The sequence below is a fragment of the Rhodamnia argentea genome, chromosome 2 (assembly GCF_020921035.1).
Source record: "Rhodamnia argentea isolate NSW1041297 chromosome 2, ASM2092103v1, whole genome shotgun sequence".
NCBI classification, from domain to species: domain Eukaryota; kingdom Viridiplantae; phylum Streptophyta; class Magnoliopsida; order Myrtales; family Myrtaceae; genus Rhodamnia; species Rhodamnia argentea.
Genome location: NC_063151.1, coordinates 5,035,357 through 5,051,761, shown reverse-complemented (window position 1 = coordinate 5,051,761; position 16,405 = coordinate 5,035,357). Strand labels below are relative to the sequence as shown.

Here is a 16,405-nt window from a genome sequence, read left to right as displayed (position 1 = left end):
CAAGATTCCAAAGTCACTCCTTATTCTGCTTGAAAGAATCAACCTTATTAGAGCCCGATCGGCCGATCTTAACTATTGATCTTGGAACGATGGGTCTATTTGCTTGGTCGTGGTCTGCTGACTCTGCTCTGTAGTGCTTGGTCACGGAGCGCTCTCTTGCATAATCTTCGTAGTCCACCAAGACCTGTAATCATCATCAAACAGCGGATCTACTTTCATTAATTATTGTCTTGCTGCGAAAAAGAGATGCAAGGATTTCAAAGGCTTCCTGCATTGATGTGCAGTTGATGTGGAACAATTCAAAGTGGCATGCACCTATCTTTCAGAGGACTCAAAGCCTCTGGTCAAATCTGGATCCTGGAACGAAGCGGTCTTCGGGTTAATTCTAGGAACCAGGCCGGGGTGGTCGACTGGTCTCTCCTCTGGCTTCCCAACCCAACCCACCAACTCCACGGCTGCGGTGCTTTTGTACACTGTCAAGTGCCTGCAGCGGTCTAGAATTGCGAAAGCTCGAAGCAATTAGCTACATCAACAATGGGCTGGTAGATATTAACAGAGCAAAGTGGCTGCTATGCCTCACCTGACACGTCCATTTCCTCTCTGGGATGTGGCTCAGCGAGACTGTAATTACGCATGAGCCCCACAACAGCTAGCTGTGCTGCTGAGCGTCGTTCGGACCGTAGCCTAGCACTGCTCTTGCACACTGAGGAAATGTGAAAGTTAGGAATCAATTCTGCTGGTGATTTCTCAGCCAGTTCCATGTTTTTTGGCCTTCGATTAGATTGTCGGAGGCTCGGGTTAATTTTTCACCTGATATACAGGGCTCTAGGATTTAAGAAGTAGGTTCATGCCAGAGGCCTGCATACCAAAGTGCAGATCAAGTCAACAATTGCAATTACAGGAGAAGCAAATGAACTGTTCTCGAAGCGGTAATTCAAAGTATTTTGGTACCCCATCTTGAATTGGGCCGGTAACTGAGACGGTGGTAATGAATTTTGACAGTCTCACAGAAGCCGATTGCGCAGTCCAGAACAGCTATGTGAAGCATTACTTGGCAAAGTGGTTCGCGTGTCGGCTCACTCTGCAGGAGCTCGAAGCCATTCCTCCGCTGAACGTCCCAGCTCGCACTTGAAGATCCTGCTGTATCCCCCGACTTTCTTCACCACGATGTATGTCTAATGGTCAACAAAACAAAGCTTGTACTAGAGGAAATTCACAGTTCAATATAGTTTCCGTGTATCACTCTTAGCTGCCACGGCGCTCATAACCATCCGCTGTATGATCGCATGAAAACGTGAGCAAAGATGATCCGTAGATCAAATTGGATGCTTGACGAGATTCTATGAGGAATTCACACTATTAAACCCAAATGAAACTTTCTGAACCGCATTTTATAGCTGCGTGGGAGGTTAAGAGAGTTTCATTTACCAGAAAGAACCATAGAAGAAAGCAGCATACCATCCACTCGTTAAGCTTAAGCATTTTCGTCTCGAGCTTAAAGTGTAGCAGAAGACTATGGTAAAAGAGCGTTTCAAGATTATGGGAATGTTTCTTTATCTTGAGTACATGGTCTTGTTTTAGGATAAGCAAGTAAGTCCTAGAGCTCAACAAGAAAGTCCTCAGTATCTTGTCAAAAAGGAGATCGACGATTTGGACTTTTTCCTTGTCTTTGGCTATGGTTCATGTTCAATCCGGTTTATGGTAATTTATTAATAGACATCAAACCAACAGATTGTATGGAGATACAGTCCACATGCCACATAGTTGTGGTATCCAAAGATAGGTCATGGATCGGGATGTGGAATTTCATCTGAGCGAAATGAATTCCCGAAGTCGAAGCATTTCATGTTCCACGATCAACCGAATCTTAAACGCGAGTATCAAATTGCAAGACCCCGGGTTCCCCATTGAGGAGTCAGAGAAAGAATTTGAAGTGAATATCTTTCGTAATTAGGAATATGATCTTATTACAAACTGCCTCGCTTGAAAACGAACAATTCAATCTTTTGCCTTGACAATTTATTGGAACCATAAAGAAATGCAATCGGGATCGATCTTTGTCAATGAAGCCGTCGATCTCACTGGCCATTGTTCTTTATCTCTTTCAGATAATCCTCATTGTCCACCAAAACCTGTAAACGAAAATCATGCGATGCAGTTATGTCAGCTGTATAAGAAATGGTGGTATCGACTAGCTAAGGCATATATGTCGAACAGAAAAGTTAAAACAGAGAAATTTCCATCGCCATTCATCTTTAGTCAAGTAACATGACTAGAAGGCTAGAGATAATCAAGAGATCTCAATAAGGAAAGGGTGATTACTAAACAATAAGCTTATAGAGCACAACATAGTTTAAGGTGACGAAAAAGATTGGAGGCTATATTAATGTTTCGCAGTCAGCGTCAGGCTAAAGTTTAAGGCGAAGAAAAAGATTGGAGCGTGAGGACTCACAGTTTTCCTGCCATCGGGGTCGAGGAATGAAGTCGTCTTGGTGTGGGTTACGGGATTCGGGCCTGGCGGGCGAACGATCTTCCCTCCAAGTTCTTGTGTAACTAGTGCAACAGCCGCAGCGCTTTTGTATACATCACTGGTGCCTATTGCAGCCTAGGAATTTCGACAGTCAAACTGATTAGCGAACTGAAAAAAGGTACCCTTGAACAAACGGACTAGGTGTATAGGCGGAAATTTGTCTCACTTACATGAACATACGCGTTGCCTGCGGTGTACTTGGTCACGTTGTAGTTGTACTTGAGCTCAATGAAAACTGTCTGAGTTCGATCTGTTCCATAACCCACCATAGCTATTGTGTACTGCAAAATTAAACGTATAGTTAGATGAGGCGTTATGTCGCTATTTCTTTTTGTTCTGCTTATTTCGAGTTACGGTTCACCTGATCTTGAGGGCTATCGTACCGCAAGAGTAAGTTCATGCCCAATGCCTGCGTGCGTAGTTGCAGCACAATTAGGAAAAAGAATGGATAAGATGATATGGCTTATATGGAATAAGATATCATGTTTGGAGCTATTTTTGCTGTTCTAGATGGGAGTAAAAGAAGAATGTTCTTATCAGGAATGCGAAACCGGGAAATCAAGATGTTAAAAGTCTAATCTTACCTTCTCGTAGAAACTGACGGAGCGATTAAGATCGATCACTTCAAACTGGAAATGGTTGAGTGGTTGAGGAGTCGGCCCTTGCTGGAGGAGCTCGAAGGTGTAGCCATTTGGATCCTGCACAAAAGCATAGACTTGCGGTCCCCCTGCAGTTGCCCCCGGTTCTCTCGTCACGACCCCGCCTAATTGTCGGACTTTCTCCACAATCGGATATATCTGAACACCACGACTTAGAACTGTTACAATCTCGAACGAGCTTTCTTTTAACAGGAAGTTCACCATGACGGCAACAGAAAAACTCACATCTTGAGCCGCAATTCCAAAGTGCGCCCATGCTGTCCCAACCTCGTATTTCTCGACTCCATAGACTGTTGATTAAGAAGTCGAACGTGTAAACATCATCGCAATATTGCTGAATCTTTAATTGGAAAAGTCGATGCCAAAATAGTCCTTCGAAAGTTCGACTTATCAAGTAGGAACTAGGTGAGGAAGATGTTCAGTGAGCATACTATATATCAGCTCCAGCACAAAGTGAGACTCCTGAGGTCCAAAACCAACTATGGCCTTGCTGTACTTCTTCTCAGGGAAGTCTTTTTGGATCAACAACTGCATCCCAAAACACTCTTTATAAAACCTGGAAAAAAAAAAGGGAGTCAAGGCGATCATCAAAGCTGGAATGAGCAGTTAATGTCCCTATTAGCTGTGAAGATATTAGGTGGTATCAGCATTAGCTTACTCGACAGTGCGATTCAGATGACCGACTCTAATAACTGCATTGAGGAAGCGGTGGGTATCGTTTTTCACCCATTCCAGGACATTGTCCCTAATGACATTCTCCGTTGCCGCCATGCTCGAACCCACCTGATCGACATGACAGGTAATAAAACTGAGATCTGCAACTATACCGAAAGACTTGAGAATTCGAACTCGGACCCAATTTTGATGCATAAACATGCGCTTATCATATCCACCGAACTAATCACAGCTGAAAAGGGCATAAGGAGTAAGATTAGAGCATACAACAAGACAACTTCGCATGATTTCGATACAAAAGTTGTAGAGCCACTGCCTACAACACCGCTGTGCCAACGAAGTTTTTCTCGACTTGCTAGAAATCCGAAAAACTCTCGACGACATCATCGATTGATTAAAGTCTCAATCAACCATGGACAAGCAAAAATGGAAGATGAAGTGGAGAAGAAACAGAGAGAGCTTACCAGGAAGACAGACAGGAGGAGAAGAGGAAAGAACAATTGCGTGTGCTTGGCCATTTCCATTGACGAATTTACACCTTCCAAGAGATAATGGTTGATTGTTGCATGTCAGATTACGAATCAACCGTGGTCTATTTATAATCTAAGCACGTTTTCACCATACTTGATATACGTCAACATCTTCAGGAAAAGAAAATTAATATGTCGACATAGTCTTGATATGTCAGATAGGATTGTAGAATTTCTGGCCAACGACCCGACTTAGTGCACTCTGAAGAATAATACTAAAGTCAACAGTCAAAGATTAGACAGTTGCAAATTCGTACTAATATTTACATACCTAGGGAAGAAAAAGGCAATTGGTGAAGAAGTCACAACATTTTTTTCAACTAACGAAAATTTAATGTAGGTATCGCTGGCCTTACGACCCGCAAAAACGTGTTGGAGATGGTCTTCCAAAGATCACGGATTTTCTATTTGGGGAATTTTACTGGGAGGATTCAAGGCTTCGAGCCATCTTCTAGAGTTCTGACATGGTCAATCATCTTTGATAGAAAAAAATCGTGGTTCCTTCACTGTATGCGGCAGGTTTACTTATGAAACAAGGAGAACATTTTGTCTCCGTTTGACGTCAATTGTTGCTGCAACAAAGATTGTTTATGGAATCATCGGCATCTCAACTTTGACTTTCAACTCGGTCTTACCATCAGTGGTCGACACTTCCTGGCCCTCTCAATTGACCCACAATCTGGACTTCGTCCAAGTCTCAAGCCTGGGAGGGAAGGGGGAGGGATTGGATTGATACACATCCGTTCGCTTCACCAAAAATATAAAATAAAAAAAATCGACAATTGGAAGATACTTTTGTCATTATTCATAGCCTACGGTGTTCGAGAAAATATTTCCATTCATATTTTTTTTTTCTATAGATGCCGCATCGAGAATCGCCGATTCACATTAGCTGTGAGTGCAGACGGAGGTGATCATTGGGCAGACTCCGACAAGCAAGGCTCGAAGGCTAGGTTTGATGTGTTGCCCAAGCCTGCCCATCTGATAGAATTGAATTTTAGGACTGAGTCCGCTTATTCTTCTCTAGAGTCAAAGAGGGACAATCGGGCCATACGCCCGTTGATCGCCTTTAACTTTGAAAAATGAAGGGTGTGTAGGAAAAACTGTTGCACATTCTATGTATATTGTAAGGATTCGGCGCATGATCACGATGAAATAAAGAATAAAAGTGAAAAAGAAAAATTGAGACACAAGGTTTTATTCTAATTCACTCTTAAACTAGGGTTATTTCTAGTAGAAGATTCCATTATAATTAGCACATCGTATTTCTCATTAGATCTTTCAATTACAAAAGAAAGAAATATGATATGACATCATCTATTCATAGACCAAAACCCAAATTGATAATGAAAAAATATGTGCTCAAACTATAAAAATCATCTAACGGCTCAAGAGCGGCTCTCTCGGACGGAGTCTCGCTCACGAGAGAGTGGGACTCCCGTACTTTCCTATCGATGATGAATATGAATCATATCCCAATATATTTAACATTGAATACATGGCTAACGTACCGTGGACATTGGAAGGCAGAAAATTGAGGTGCGCGTCGTTAGCGAAAAATCCATAAGCTGATCACTTAAAATGTTATCCATTAAGGTGTCTTCAATAGTTGATGTAGGACTATATTACCATGTCATACGTGATCACCGTTTCGATCACTGTAGTCAATGTTTCTCGATGCTACCACATATCACCAAATTGCTCTGTTCCTCTTCGTAAAATCAGTTGTTGTAATGTGTTTCTCCAACTAAGACAGATTGAGGAAATTACAAATCAGAATAGAAAAATAAAATAAAAGAGCCCAATCCTTGTCATACAAGGGTGAATAATGGGGACCATTTGTCCCTTCATTTCCTCAGTTGTGACGCCGAGCCTGTATTCATTCTACTTTTGTGATGAATCTCAAAGCCTGTGATGGCAAAATTCAAAGCTTCCTAGAAGATTGCTGGGCCTACGCTGTCAAGATCAGTTAGGTCTGACCAAAGATATCCAAAAACCCATTTAAAGTAACTGATGTAGGAGCATATGGGTCTAGTACAAGGAACATGTACAGAACTCCTTCATGGTGTTGGTCCATTTGTGCCAGAAATTGGGAGGGTCCCACTTGAAAAATGTTCAAAGCTTTGGCATAGGGAAAATCGATTGCAATCCAGATTAAAAATCACAGTGGGAATCTGACCCTTGAATGATCTTGAAGCTGTGTCATGTTGTTCTTCCAATGTGTGAACTCTTCAGCCACTAATATCCCTTCCAAGTTTGAATTTCTCCATGTCGGTACAAACCCATCCCTTCTAAAAGATTTGCACTGTTTTGGCTGGATAATGATTGAACCGTCGAACTGATATTGTGAAGTTGGACACGCCTGATGGTTGCCCAAACACCCAAAGAAGAGGACAGAGAGAATCGCAGATATTGGCTGTATCGGCTGGTGACCCCCTTCCACACCCTTCATGGATTCTTGTCGAAGAACTTTTAGAACCACTCCTTTTGGGTGGCCCAAGCGTTCATGATCAGAGTTATACATGACGCACCACAACCCACAAATGCTCCATTGTTTCATACACGGGCGGTTCACGTTCCCACCGCCGCCGCCACTGCCGCTCCTCTCTTGTTCTACCTACACCTATTGAGTAATTGCTTGACATGTTAGGCTTACCTTATTCCATCAATTGGCACATGGGCGGAAGCGCTTCGCTACAGAATATGATCCGCAGCCGATCATCTAGGGTTTCAGATTTTGGAGTAGTCAACTTAATTGCCGCCATCATAATTGGTAGATTTTCCATCACCGCATTGTCATAGCTAGGGAGGGATATAAAAGGCAGGCGACTCAAAATTGCGGACTTAATTAGCTTTTGTCTAGGTCAAGAAATGTTGGTACCGACAGAGGAGTGTTGAGGTTGGTAAGTGTGGAAGCAAAAGCAATGGTGATGCAAGCACAAGACAATGAAGATGGTCAGATTTTACCACGTTAGTATCCGCAAAAGTCCACAACAAATGATGTTTTTTTAAAATCAAGAGGAACAAATGTGGCACAAAACCAAATCAAGACGAACAAGGTGACGATGACTCCACACAAAACTTCGGCTTACAGCTTGTCAAAACATGTCATTTCATTGAAATGTCATGTTCGTGAAGTGTGAAAGTGCATATTTCGTTATCGGTGAAATCGAAACACTCGCTCTCGTTCCGCCAGCTCTAGGCTAGACAAGTCAATATATATGTGTGTGTGTGTGTGTGTTGTGTGTGTGTGTGTGTGTGTGTGTGTTGTGTGTGTGTGTGTGTGTGTGTGTGTGTGTCTGCTGATCTTTGATCCATAAGCTTGCTCCATCAGTGTGCAGTTGATAAGGTTCAATCCTTGGTTTCTGTACAATCCCCAATCGCCATGAGCGGGAGATAAGTGATGCGACGTCCCCAAGCAACGGATCCACTGCATTCGAATCCAACGATTGCTCAGGAGTTATCTTCTAAAACGCAGATTACTCGAGCTATAGTGTTCCAAATGACACTTTTTTTTCTTCCTCATCTTTAATAATGCAACTTGCTGGTTAATCTATTATTCAATCACTTGAGGTATCATCTCAGAACCATGCAATACAAGACAAGAAAGTTATGAAGAACAGCAACCTAGTATCGTCCTTCGAACTGATCGAAAGTGCTTGAGCAGTAAAAGTGAAAAAAGAGGTTAATTACCAAGGTAGTTGCTTCATGCAAAGGATCCGGACTTAGGAGATAGGTTTCCAGAATTAATAAATCGATTAATTAAACGGCGAATTTTGAGGATTTGTCCTGGGTAAATGGAAGCATTGCAAAGCATTAGAGTAATAATTTCAAGGAAGGGTCAGCTTTAGGAAGTGCATGCACGTTGCTAATGAGAAAAAAAAATTTAATCACATCTTGATTTGCGCAATCTTGTTAAACAGATGTACTTCACCGAGAATAATGAAATATATCCTTCAAGGCAACAAGTAAATCGATAAGGATTGCGAACGGTCCTTTATTGATTTGGACAAAAAGAGTCAATGACAAGAAATTTAAATGTGAGAAAACCGAAGGCAATCACAACCAATATCGTAAATTGCGAAGAACGTTTGTTTCTTTGATTGATTCATCAAGAAGTTACATTATCTACTGACTCCTATGATCTATGACACTTATCGATAAGGAGTTATAAAAAAACAAAATAATGGCAATATATATAACGTTCAATAATTATATTTGTGTCGATTGCTCGTTGTTAATGACTCTGTCAATCAAGTTCTCAAGTCTTCTTGAAGGCACTCGTCGATAACTTTCCCATTGTTTGTGGAAGGCTTCATCAGTAAGTTATCGATTGTTTAGACCAAACTGTCTTTTATCACACTTAGTTTGTTATCGATAATGACTCAAATCAAAACTTGGTTATTTTTGGTGTGAAACATATTCAAATATGGAAAGTAATGATATGACTTTATACACGGCAATCTTTTTGGTGCCCTGTATCTTGTGCACCGTAGCCAAAGAATGATTCTTATTGCCTATAATTAGAGGTGTCAAACGGGTGGGTCGGGTCGGGTTTGTGTCGGGTCGAATATGGTCCGACCCATATTGACCCATATAACCCGTTTTGACCCATTTCTATACAATACAAATTTTATGACCCATACCCGACTCATACCCGACCTATACCCGACCCCGTATTTCTTAAGCGTTTCCTTTTTTATTTTTTTATTTTTTCCTCCTTCCTCCTCCCTCCTCCCCCTCTACGACTCCTCCTCCCTCCTCCGTCCGAGGCCGGCGACCTCACGAACACTCGGACAAGCGGCCAACACATTCACCATCGTGACCACCCAATTCAGGTTTAACTCGGACAGCAACATCCGCTCGAACGCCATCAAGACATCATCGAACCTCCTAACCTCCGTGTATGCAGTGATGAGGACAGTCCACGACACGACGTCTCTTTGGGGCATTTTGTCGAACATCCGGCAGCAAAGTGTCATGTCACCGCCTCCGGACGCGTAAAGATTGAACAGCGAATTTCGGACGAGCTAGACGCTCGCAGGTGGCTGTCGCGGCGGAAGTAGTCTCCGTCGAGTGATCTTCCTCTGTGTTCGTTACTCTCGGACTCGGTGAAGAAGAAGGGAACATAGATGAAGACTCCAATGGCTTCAAAAGCGTGGGGTTCGCCTTTTTCCAAGTGACGTAGAGTTGAAAAATGGGTTAAAATATGGGTCAAAAAGATAACCATATTTTAACCTGTTTTTTGGACTTTAGTTTTTTCAACTCATTTTATCCCATTTTAGAAAAAAAATGAGTTACTCATATAGAGTGGGGTCTTCTCAAAATGAGTCAGAAAATGGGCATATGACCCATATTGCCGGCTCTACCTATAATCTCATGTTATTTTTAATATTCATGATAAATAATGATTATTTTAATACGAGATGGTAAAGCATACTTTCGTCATCGTATTAGTTAAGAATAATAAAGTGAAAGAGAGAAATGGAGGATTTGTAATGTTTCAATATAAATAATGAAGTACATCAGCCTATTTATTTTTGCTTTATGAGATCACTATTGAAGATAACATATATCAATCAAATATGCACAATCAAAATGCGATGCACGTGCTATCTTGAGATACATAGAATTAATAAGACTATCAAATGAAACCCCTAACCATCCCTAACAGTGTTAGTCGCGATGGTTGCAACACACTACTATCGGGGCATAGGTCCTTAAAAAGATTAATCTAGCATGCGAGAAATACCCATTATACTTGCACAGGAATATGCAATGTTCTGATAGTCTAGTCCATACACAAATACACTTGCTGGATTCTTACCGTGTTTTCGGCAATACGATGGCTATGACAATCGATGCATGGTATGAATTAGCTAGCTAGAGCATGAAGATTAAATTAATCTTCCAGATTAGTCTTTCTTATCTGTTATTAAGGTAATACTCAAGTTTCTATCCGAGAGCTCCTTGCGTGGAATCATTGTCGAGTCCAAAGCGGGAGTCAAGACTAGGCGTTAATGAGAAGCTGAAAAAGCTGCGCGCAATGGAAAGAATAATAAACAATTTCCAGAAAACAGTAAAGAGTCGTCTTCAACGACAAGGGCCAAATAACAAAGATGGCATGTTTGTTGGGGAATCTCTGTCAAAAACGAGACCAACGATTCGGACTTTTTTTCTTGGCTTCAGTATTCAAAGCTTTCTACAATCTTGTTCAATCGACTTTATTGTAGCTTAGGGCTCGCATGGTAATACTTTTGCTCTATAAATCAACTTCTACTTCTGATTTTAACTTCTCAAGAGAAGGAAATTTGTTTTACTTCTTCAAATGGCTCCAAAAGTACTTCTAGAGCAAAAAATGATCAAGAAGTATACAAATAAAATTGCATAATCAAATAGATTTATGTTCCAGAAGTTACCTTACCAAATGAATTTCTGCTCTAGAAGTGTTGTCATGCGCGCCCTTATTAATAGACACCAACCAATGTATTGTGTGATGAAACAGCTCACATGCTACATAGTTGTGGTATTCGAAGACGGGCATGGACTAGGATGCAGAATTCAGTTTGAGCGAGACGAATTCTTGAAGCCGAAGCATTTCATGTAGCGCGGTTGAGCGAATCTTAAATGTGGGCATCAAATTGCCGAGACCCGAAGTTCGCACATTGAGGAGTGGGAAAAAGATTGTGAAGCAAACATCCTTCCAAATAATTAACATGATCTGATTACAAACTGTCTTAAGTTACAACAAGCAGTCCAATTTATTTGCCTTCACAATGAACAATTTATGCGAACTGGTAAAGAAATACAATCACAATCAATATCTATCAACACTGCTTCGTTCCTGTTTATTCTGTTTCTCTCTTTGTCCTCAGGAACCTGTGGAACATGAATTGCCCCGAAAATTACATGAGCTACATTGTTAAAATGATCATCTAAACCATGAATAAGAATAAAGAGAACAAAAATCTCTACCAATTGTTTGCACAATCTGAAGCTGTCCATCTCACTGGCCGCCATTCTTTATCTCTTTCAGATAATCCTCATTGTCCACCAAAACCTGTACGAAAAAAAATTGCACGATGCAATCATATCCGCTACATAATCAATCGTCATATATCCTATTAGGGCAGAACTTTCAGGCGAAGAGAAAGATTGGAGTGTGAGGACTCACGGTCTTCCTGCCATCAGGGTCGAGGAATGAAGTCGTCTTGGTGTGGGTTACCGGATTCGGGCCTGGCGGGCGAACGATCTTCCCTCCAAGTTCTTGTGTAACGAGTGCAACAGCCGCAGCACTTTTGTATACATCACTGGTGCCGATTGCGGCCTACGAATCGCAACATTTGAACCGATTAGTGGACGGATAAAAGGCAGCCTTTGAGCAAACGGACTAGGTGTAGGCGAAAATTTTGTCTCGCTTACATGAACATACACGTTGCCTGCGATGTACTCGGTCACGTTGTAGTTGTACCTGAGCTCGATGAAAACTGTCTGAGTTCGATCCGATCCATAACCCACCATAGCTATTGCAAACTGCAAAATTAAATGTATAGTTAGACGGGGCGTTATGTCACTATTTCCATTTTTGTTCTGCTTATTTTGAGTTGGGGTTCACCTGATCTTGAGGGCTGTCGTACTGCAAGAGTAAGTTCATGCCCAGTGCCTGCATGCGTAGTTGTGGCGTAATTAGGGAAAGGAAACGGATAACTTAATATAATGTATATGGAATAGCAGAGATGAAAAAATGGGTCTAGAACTCATATTTGATCCATATTTAACGATAGTGGGTCATAAATGGGTTGCTTAAGTTTTAAAAGCGGGAAATAAATAGGTTATTTAGAAACTCAGTGAGTTCAAAATGGATTTTAAAGTCATAAATGGGTTAGCTATGGTAATTACATTAAGTGAGACATAAAAAAATGTTCTAAATAGTTAAAAAAAATCAATTTTTTTTAATTTTTTAGTATTTTATTTTATTTTTTATTTTTTTCTATCTCTTCTTCTTTTTTCCTCCTACCTCCGCCTACCTCCGTTGTGCGGCCACCAGTGAGCCTCGAGCTCGCCCCGCCCCCGCCTACCTTCGTCTCACGGCCATCGGTGAGCCTCGAACTAGCCAGCCTCGGGGGACCACGGGGCTCGCCAGATCTAGCTAGGGTCTAGCAAGCCCCGAGCTTGAGGTCGCTAGGACGCGGGCGATTGCTAGGCTACTAGCCATCGCCGAAGCCTTGCAACCAATGGACGAAGGAGGGACGTGGAAAAAAGAAAAAAGATAAAAATAAGAAAAATAAAAAACACTTTTTAAAAAATAAAAAAATTCACTAAATTTGTATTACATAAATGTCTTAGCAATATCATTTTTTTAATCGAATTGTAAGAAACAAGTATTGCATGATTTGATTAAATATAGAAATGTTTAAGAAATATGGGTCGAGTATGAGTCGGGTTGGATATGAGTCGCTAAATTCGTACTACATGAAAATGCTTTAAAACGGGTTAAATGAATTAATATGGGTCGGACCATATTCGACCCGACTCAAACCCCATTCAATCCACTCGTTAGACACATCTAAGAATAAGATATCACGTTTGGAGCTACTTCTGCTGTTCTAGATGGAGTAAAAGAAGAACGTTCTTATCAGGAATGTGAAACCGGGAAATCAGAAGGTTAAAAGTCTAATCTTACCTTCTCATAGAAACTGACGGAGCGATTCAGATCGGTCACTTGAAGCTCGAAATGGTTGAGTGGTTGAGGAGTCGGCCCTTGCTGGAGGAGCTCGAAGGTGTAGCCGTTCGGATCCTGCACAAAAGCATAGACTTGCGGTCCCCCTGCGGTTGTCCCCGGTTCTCTCGTCACGACCCCGCCTAATTGTCGGACTTTCTCCACAATCGGATATATCTGAACACCACAACTTAGAACTGTTACAATCTCGAGCGAGTTTTCTTTTGACAGGAAGTTCACCATCACGGCAAAAGAGTAACTCACGTCTTGAGCCGCAATTCCGAAGTGCGCCCATGCTGTCCCAACCTCGTATTTCTCGACTCCGTAGACTGTCAATTAAGCAGTCGAACGTGTTAATATAACCAGAATATTGCCGCTTCTTTAATTAGACAAGTCGATGCCAAAATTTTCCTTAGAAAATTCCACTTTTCATGTTTGAATTAGAGAGAGAAGTACACCAGAAGTGGTAAAAGTTATGTATGGCATTTACTTTAGTGCCAAAAGTTTCCGTCAGATCACTTAAGTGCTAATTTTTTTTAAAAACGATCATTTGAGTGCGGATTTCGATCTACTTGACCGAAAATCCGATATGAAATTTTTTATTAATATTTGAAGTCGACATGGCTCGTTGGAGGTCCAATCAATAATAAAAAAAAAATACAAAAATACAAAAATAATTTAAAAATAAGCCAAAAAAAAAGAAAGAGAAAGAGAACAGCAGGTAACCTGTGCAATCTCCGTTCTCCGTTTTTTCCTAAATTTTTCAGCTTTTTTAAAATTTAATTTAATTTCTTAAAAAAAATTAGCTTGTTTTTAATTTTAACAATCCAAGTGGACCGTAATTTTCAAAAAATTTGCCCCATCAAATTAAAAAATTAATTATAAATGTCACGTAACCACTTTGGCCCTAATTTCTCGTCAGAGGTACTTAAGTGATCGTTTTTTTATTCAATTTTGCATTTAAGTGATCTGACGAATATTTTTTGTGTTAAAGTTAGTGCCGTACATAACTTTTGACATTTCTAGTGTACACAACATTAAGTGAGCATACTATATATCAGCTCCAGCACAAAGTGAGACTCCTGAGGTCCAAAACCAACTATGGCCTTGCTGTACTTCTTCTCAGGGAAGTCTTTTTGGCTCAACAACTGCATCCCAAAACACTCTTTATAAAACCTGGAAAAAAAAAAAAAGGGAGTCAAGGCGATCACCAAAGCTGGAATGAGCAGTTAATGTCCCTATTAGCTGCGAAGATATTAGGTGGTATCATCATTAGCTTACTCGACAGTGCGATTCAGATGACCGACTCTAATAACTGCATTGAGGAAGCGGTGGGTATCGTTTTTCACCCATTCCAGGACATTGTCCCTAATGACTTTCTCCGTTGCCGCCATGCTCGAACCCACCTGATCGACATGACAGGTAATAAAACTGAGATATGCAACTATACCAAAAGACTTGAGAATTCGAACTTGGACCCAATTGACATGTTGATGCATAAACATGCGCTTATCGTATCCACCGAACTAATCACAGCTGAAAAGGGCATAAGGAGTAAGATTAGAGCATACAACAAGACAACTTCGCATGATTTCGGTACATAAGTTGCAGCCCCACTGCCTAACAACACTGCTGTACCAAAGAAGGTTTTCTCGACTCGCTAGAAATCCGCAAACTCTCAACGACATGGTCAATTGATTAAAATCTCGATCTAAACATGGACAAGCAAAATGGAAAATGAAGTGGGGAAGAGACAGAGAGAGCTTACCAGGAAGACAGACAGGAGGAGAAGAGGAAAGAACAATTGCGTGTGCTTGGCCATTTCCATTGATGAAGTTACACCTTCCAAGAGATAACGGTTGATTGTTGTGTGCCAGATTGTGAATCAACCGTGGTCTATTTATAATCTAAGCGCATTTTCCCATAGCTTACCGAAACGATGACCAATAGCTTGATAATACTTAGTCAGACGTGGATTTATCAACGATACGAGTGTTTTATTTTCACACGTTTATGTGCAAAGGATATTTTTCAACAGTGGAAATCTCATCCAGGGCTCGTTGAATGTTGAACAAAAAAAAAATGCGTGTTGGAGATTGCCTTCTAATAATCACGGTTATCTGTTGGAGAATTTACTTGGGAAGATTCAAGCCATCTTCTAGAGTTCTGACATAGTCAAGGGAAAATTTTGAATAAGAGCCCCAGGCCAAATGTCCTCGGTTTCGCAAATAAGGATTTGAAGTGATTTTTATTTTAAATAAAGGCCCGAAGTGCCCTCTTTGTCTCAAACAATGGTCTAAAGTAGCCATGCCTGTTTCAATTGAGGGTCCGACATCGCCGGATGGTCGGCCAAATATTCAGGCCAATCAAGGGCATTTTTGTCAAAATGTAATTTTAAACTAATTTTTAGTTAAATTCAATTAAAAAATTAAAAGTAAAAAAAAAAAAGAAATGAAGGAGACACAAGCGGAAGGGGTCTATAAGTAAAAATAAAGAAAAAATAAAATGACGAAAATGTCCCTAATTAACCGGTGAGACAGGCCTTTTTTAAGACGGATATGGCCACTTTAAGCCATTATTTGAGACAATGAGAGCACTTCAAGCTCTTAATTAAAACAAGATCAATTTCAGGCCCTTATTTGAGAAAATAAGAGCATTTGGAGCGTTTATTTGAAATTTTTCCATAATAAAATTATCTTTGATTAATAAGGTTGTGGTGTCTTTGATGTAGGGAGAACTACTAAAATAGTCTTAAATATATTATAATTGTACTAATTCAATCTTAAACCTTTTTTGTGCTAATTTTGTCCTAAGCTTTCTGCATTTGAGTGTGAGAAGAACACCGGAAGTACCAAAAGTTGTGTACGGCGCTCACTTTGGTGTTGAAAGTTTCCCTCGGATCACTTAAGTGCCAACTTCGATTTACTTAGCCGTAAATCCAACGTGATATTTTTTTTTATTAATATTTGAAGCTGAGGTAGCTCGCCCGAGATATAGTCAATAATAATAAAAAAATCTAAAATTTTAAAAAACATAATAAAAAATAAAAATACAAAATTAATTAAATTAAAAGATAAAAAAGCTAAAAACTTCAAAAAAAAAAAAAAAAAAAGACATGTGTAATAGAGGTTCTAAAACAAGTGTAATTAAGTCATAAAACTAATAAAAAGTGCATTTAAGTCCCGAAACTTGTCAAATTGGTACAATCGGGTCCTTCCTTTAACTCAGTCAATTTGAATCAACGGAAAGTATTGACTTTTTATATATATATTTTCTCTCTCCTACATGGGAA

At 40.3% G+C, this 16,405-nt stretch overlaps 1 protein-coding gene across 6 annotated transcripts; it reads right to left on the bottom strand.

Moving 5' to 3' along the window:
* Nucleotides 1-1,309: 1,309 nt before the first annotated feature.
* Nucleotides 1,310-15,020, bottom strand: LOC115749932 (lactoylglutathione lyase GLX1-like). Of its 6 annotated transcripts, none has more exons than XR_004016415.2 (10): nt 14,882-15,020; nt 14,395-14,519; nt 14,165-14,289; nt 13,378-13,442; nt 13,078-13,290; nt 12,010-12,057; nt 11,817-11,927; nt 11,569-11,721; nt 11,310-11,454; nt 10,978-11,238 (listed from the first exon to the last, which is right to left on the bottom strand). XR_004016415.2 is itself a non-coding variant. In XM_030686980.2 (10 exons), exons 1-9 carry the CDS (start codon nt 14,939-14,941, stop codon nt 11,401-11,403), a joined length of 954 nt encoding a protein of 317 aa, XP_030542840.1. In that variant the 5' UTR covers nt 14,942-15,020; the 3' UTR covers nt 10,978-11,273; nt 11,370-11,400. The 6 variants fall into 6 exon arrangements, 5 of the variants coding, with proteins under 5 accessions (XP_030542839.1, XP_030542842.1, XP_030542841.1 ...); XM_030686980.2 differs by having other exon boundaries at nt 10,978-11,273; nt 11,370-11,454; XM_030686979.2 differs by lacking the exons at nt 10,978-11,238; nt 11,310-11,454; nt 11,569-11,721; ... (5 more) ...; nt 14,395-14,519; nt 14,882-15,020 and adding exons at nt 1,310-2,132; nt 2,453-2,605; nt 2,701-2,811; ... (4 more) ...; nt 3,848-3,972; nt 4,132-4,270.
* Between the last annotated feature and the right edge of the window lie 1,385 nt (nt 15,021-16,405).

What these genes read in the sequence shown, in the direction of transcription:
- LOC115749932 (XM_030686979.2), bottom strand. Translation starts at nt 4,251, where the DNA reads ATGATGTCGTCGAGAGTTTTTCGGATTTCTAGCAAGTCGAGAAAAACT. An exon ending in TCATGCGAAGTTGTCTTGTT is followed by an intron (nt 3,973 to 4,131) that starts GTATGCTCTAAT and finishes CATGTCGATCAG; the next exon opens with GTGGGTTCGAGCATGGCGGC. An exon ending in CATCTGAATCGCACTGTCGA is followed by an intron (nt 3,746 to 3,847) that starts GTAAGCTAATGC and finishes TTTTTTTTCCAG; the next exon opens with GTTTTATAAAGAGTGTTTTG.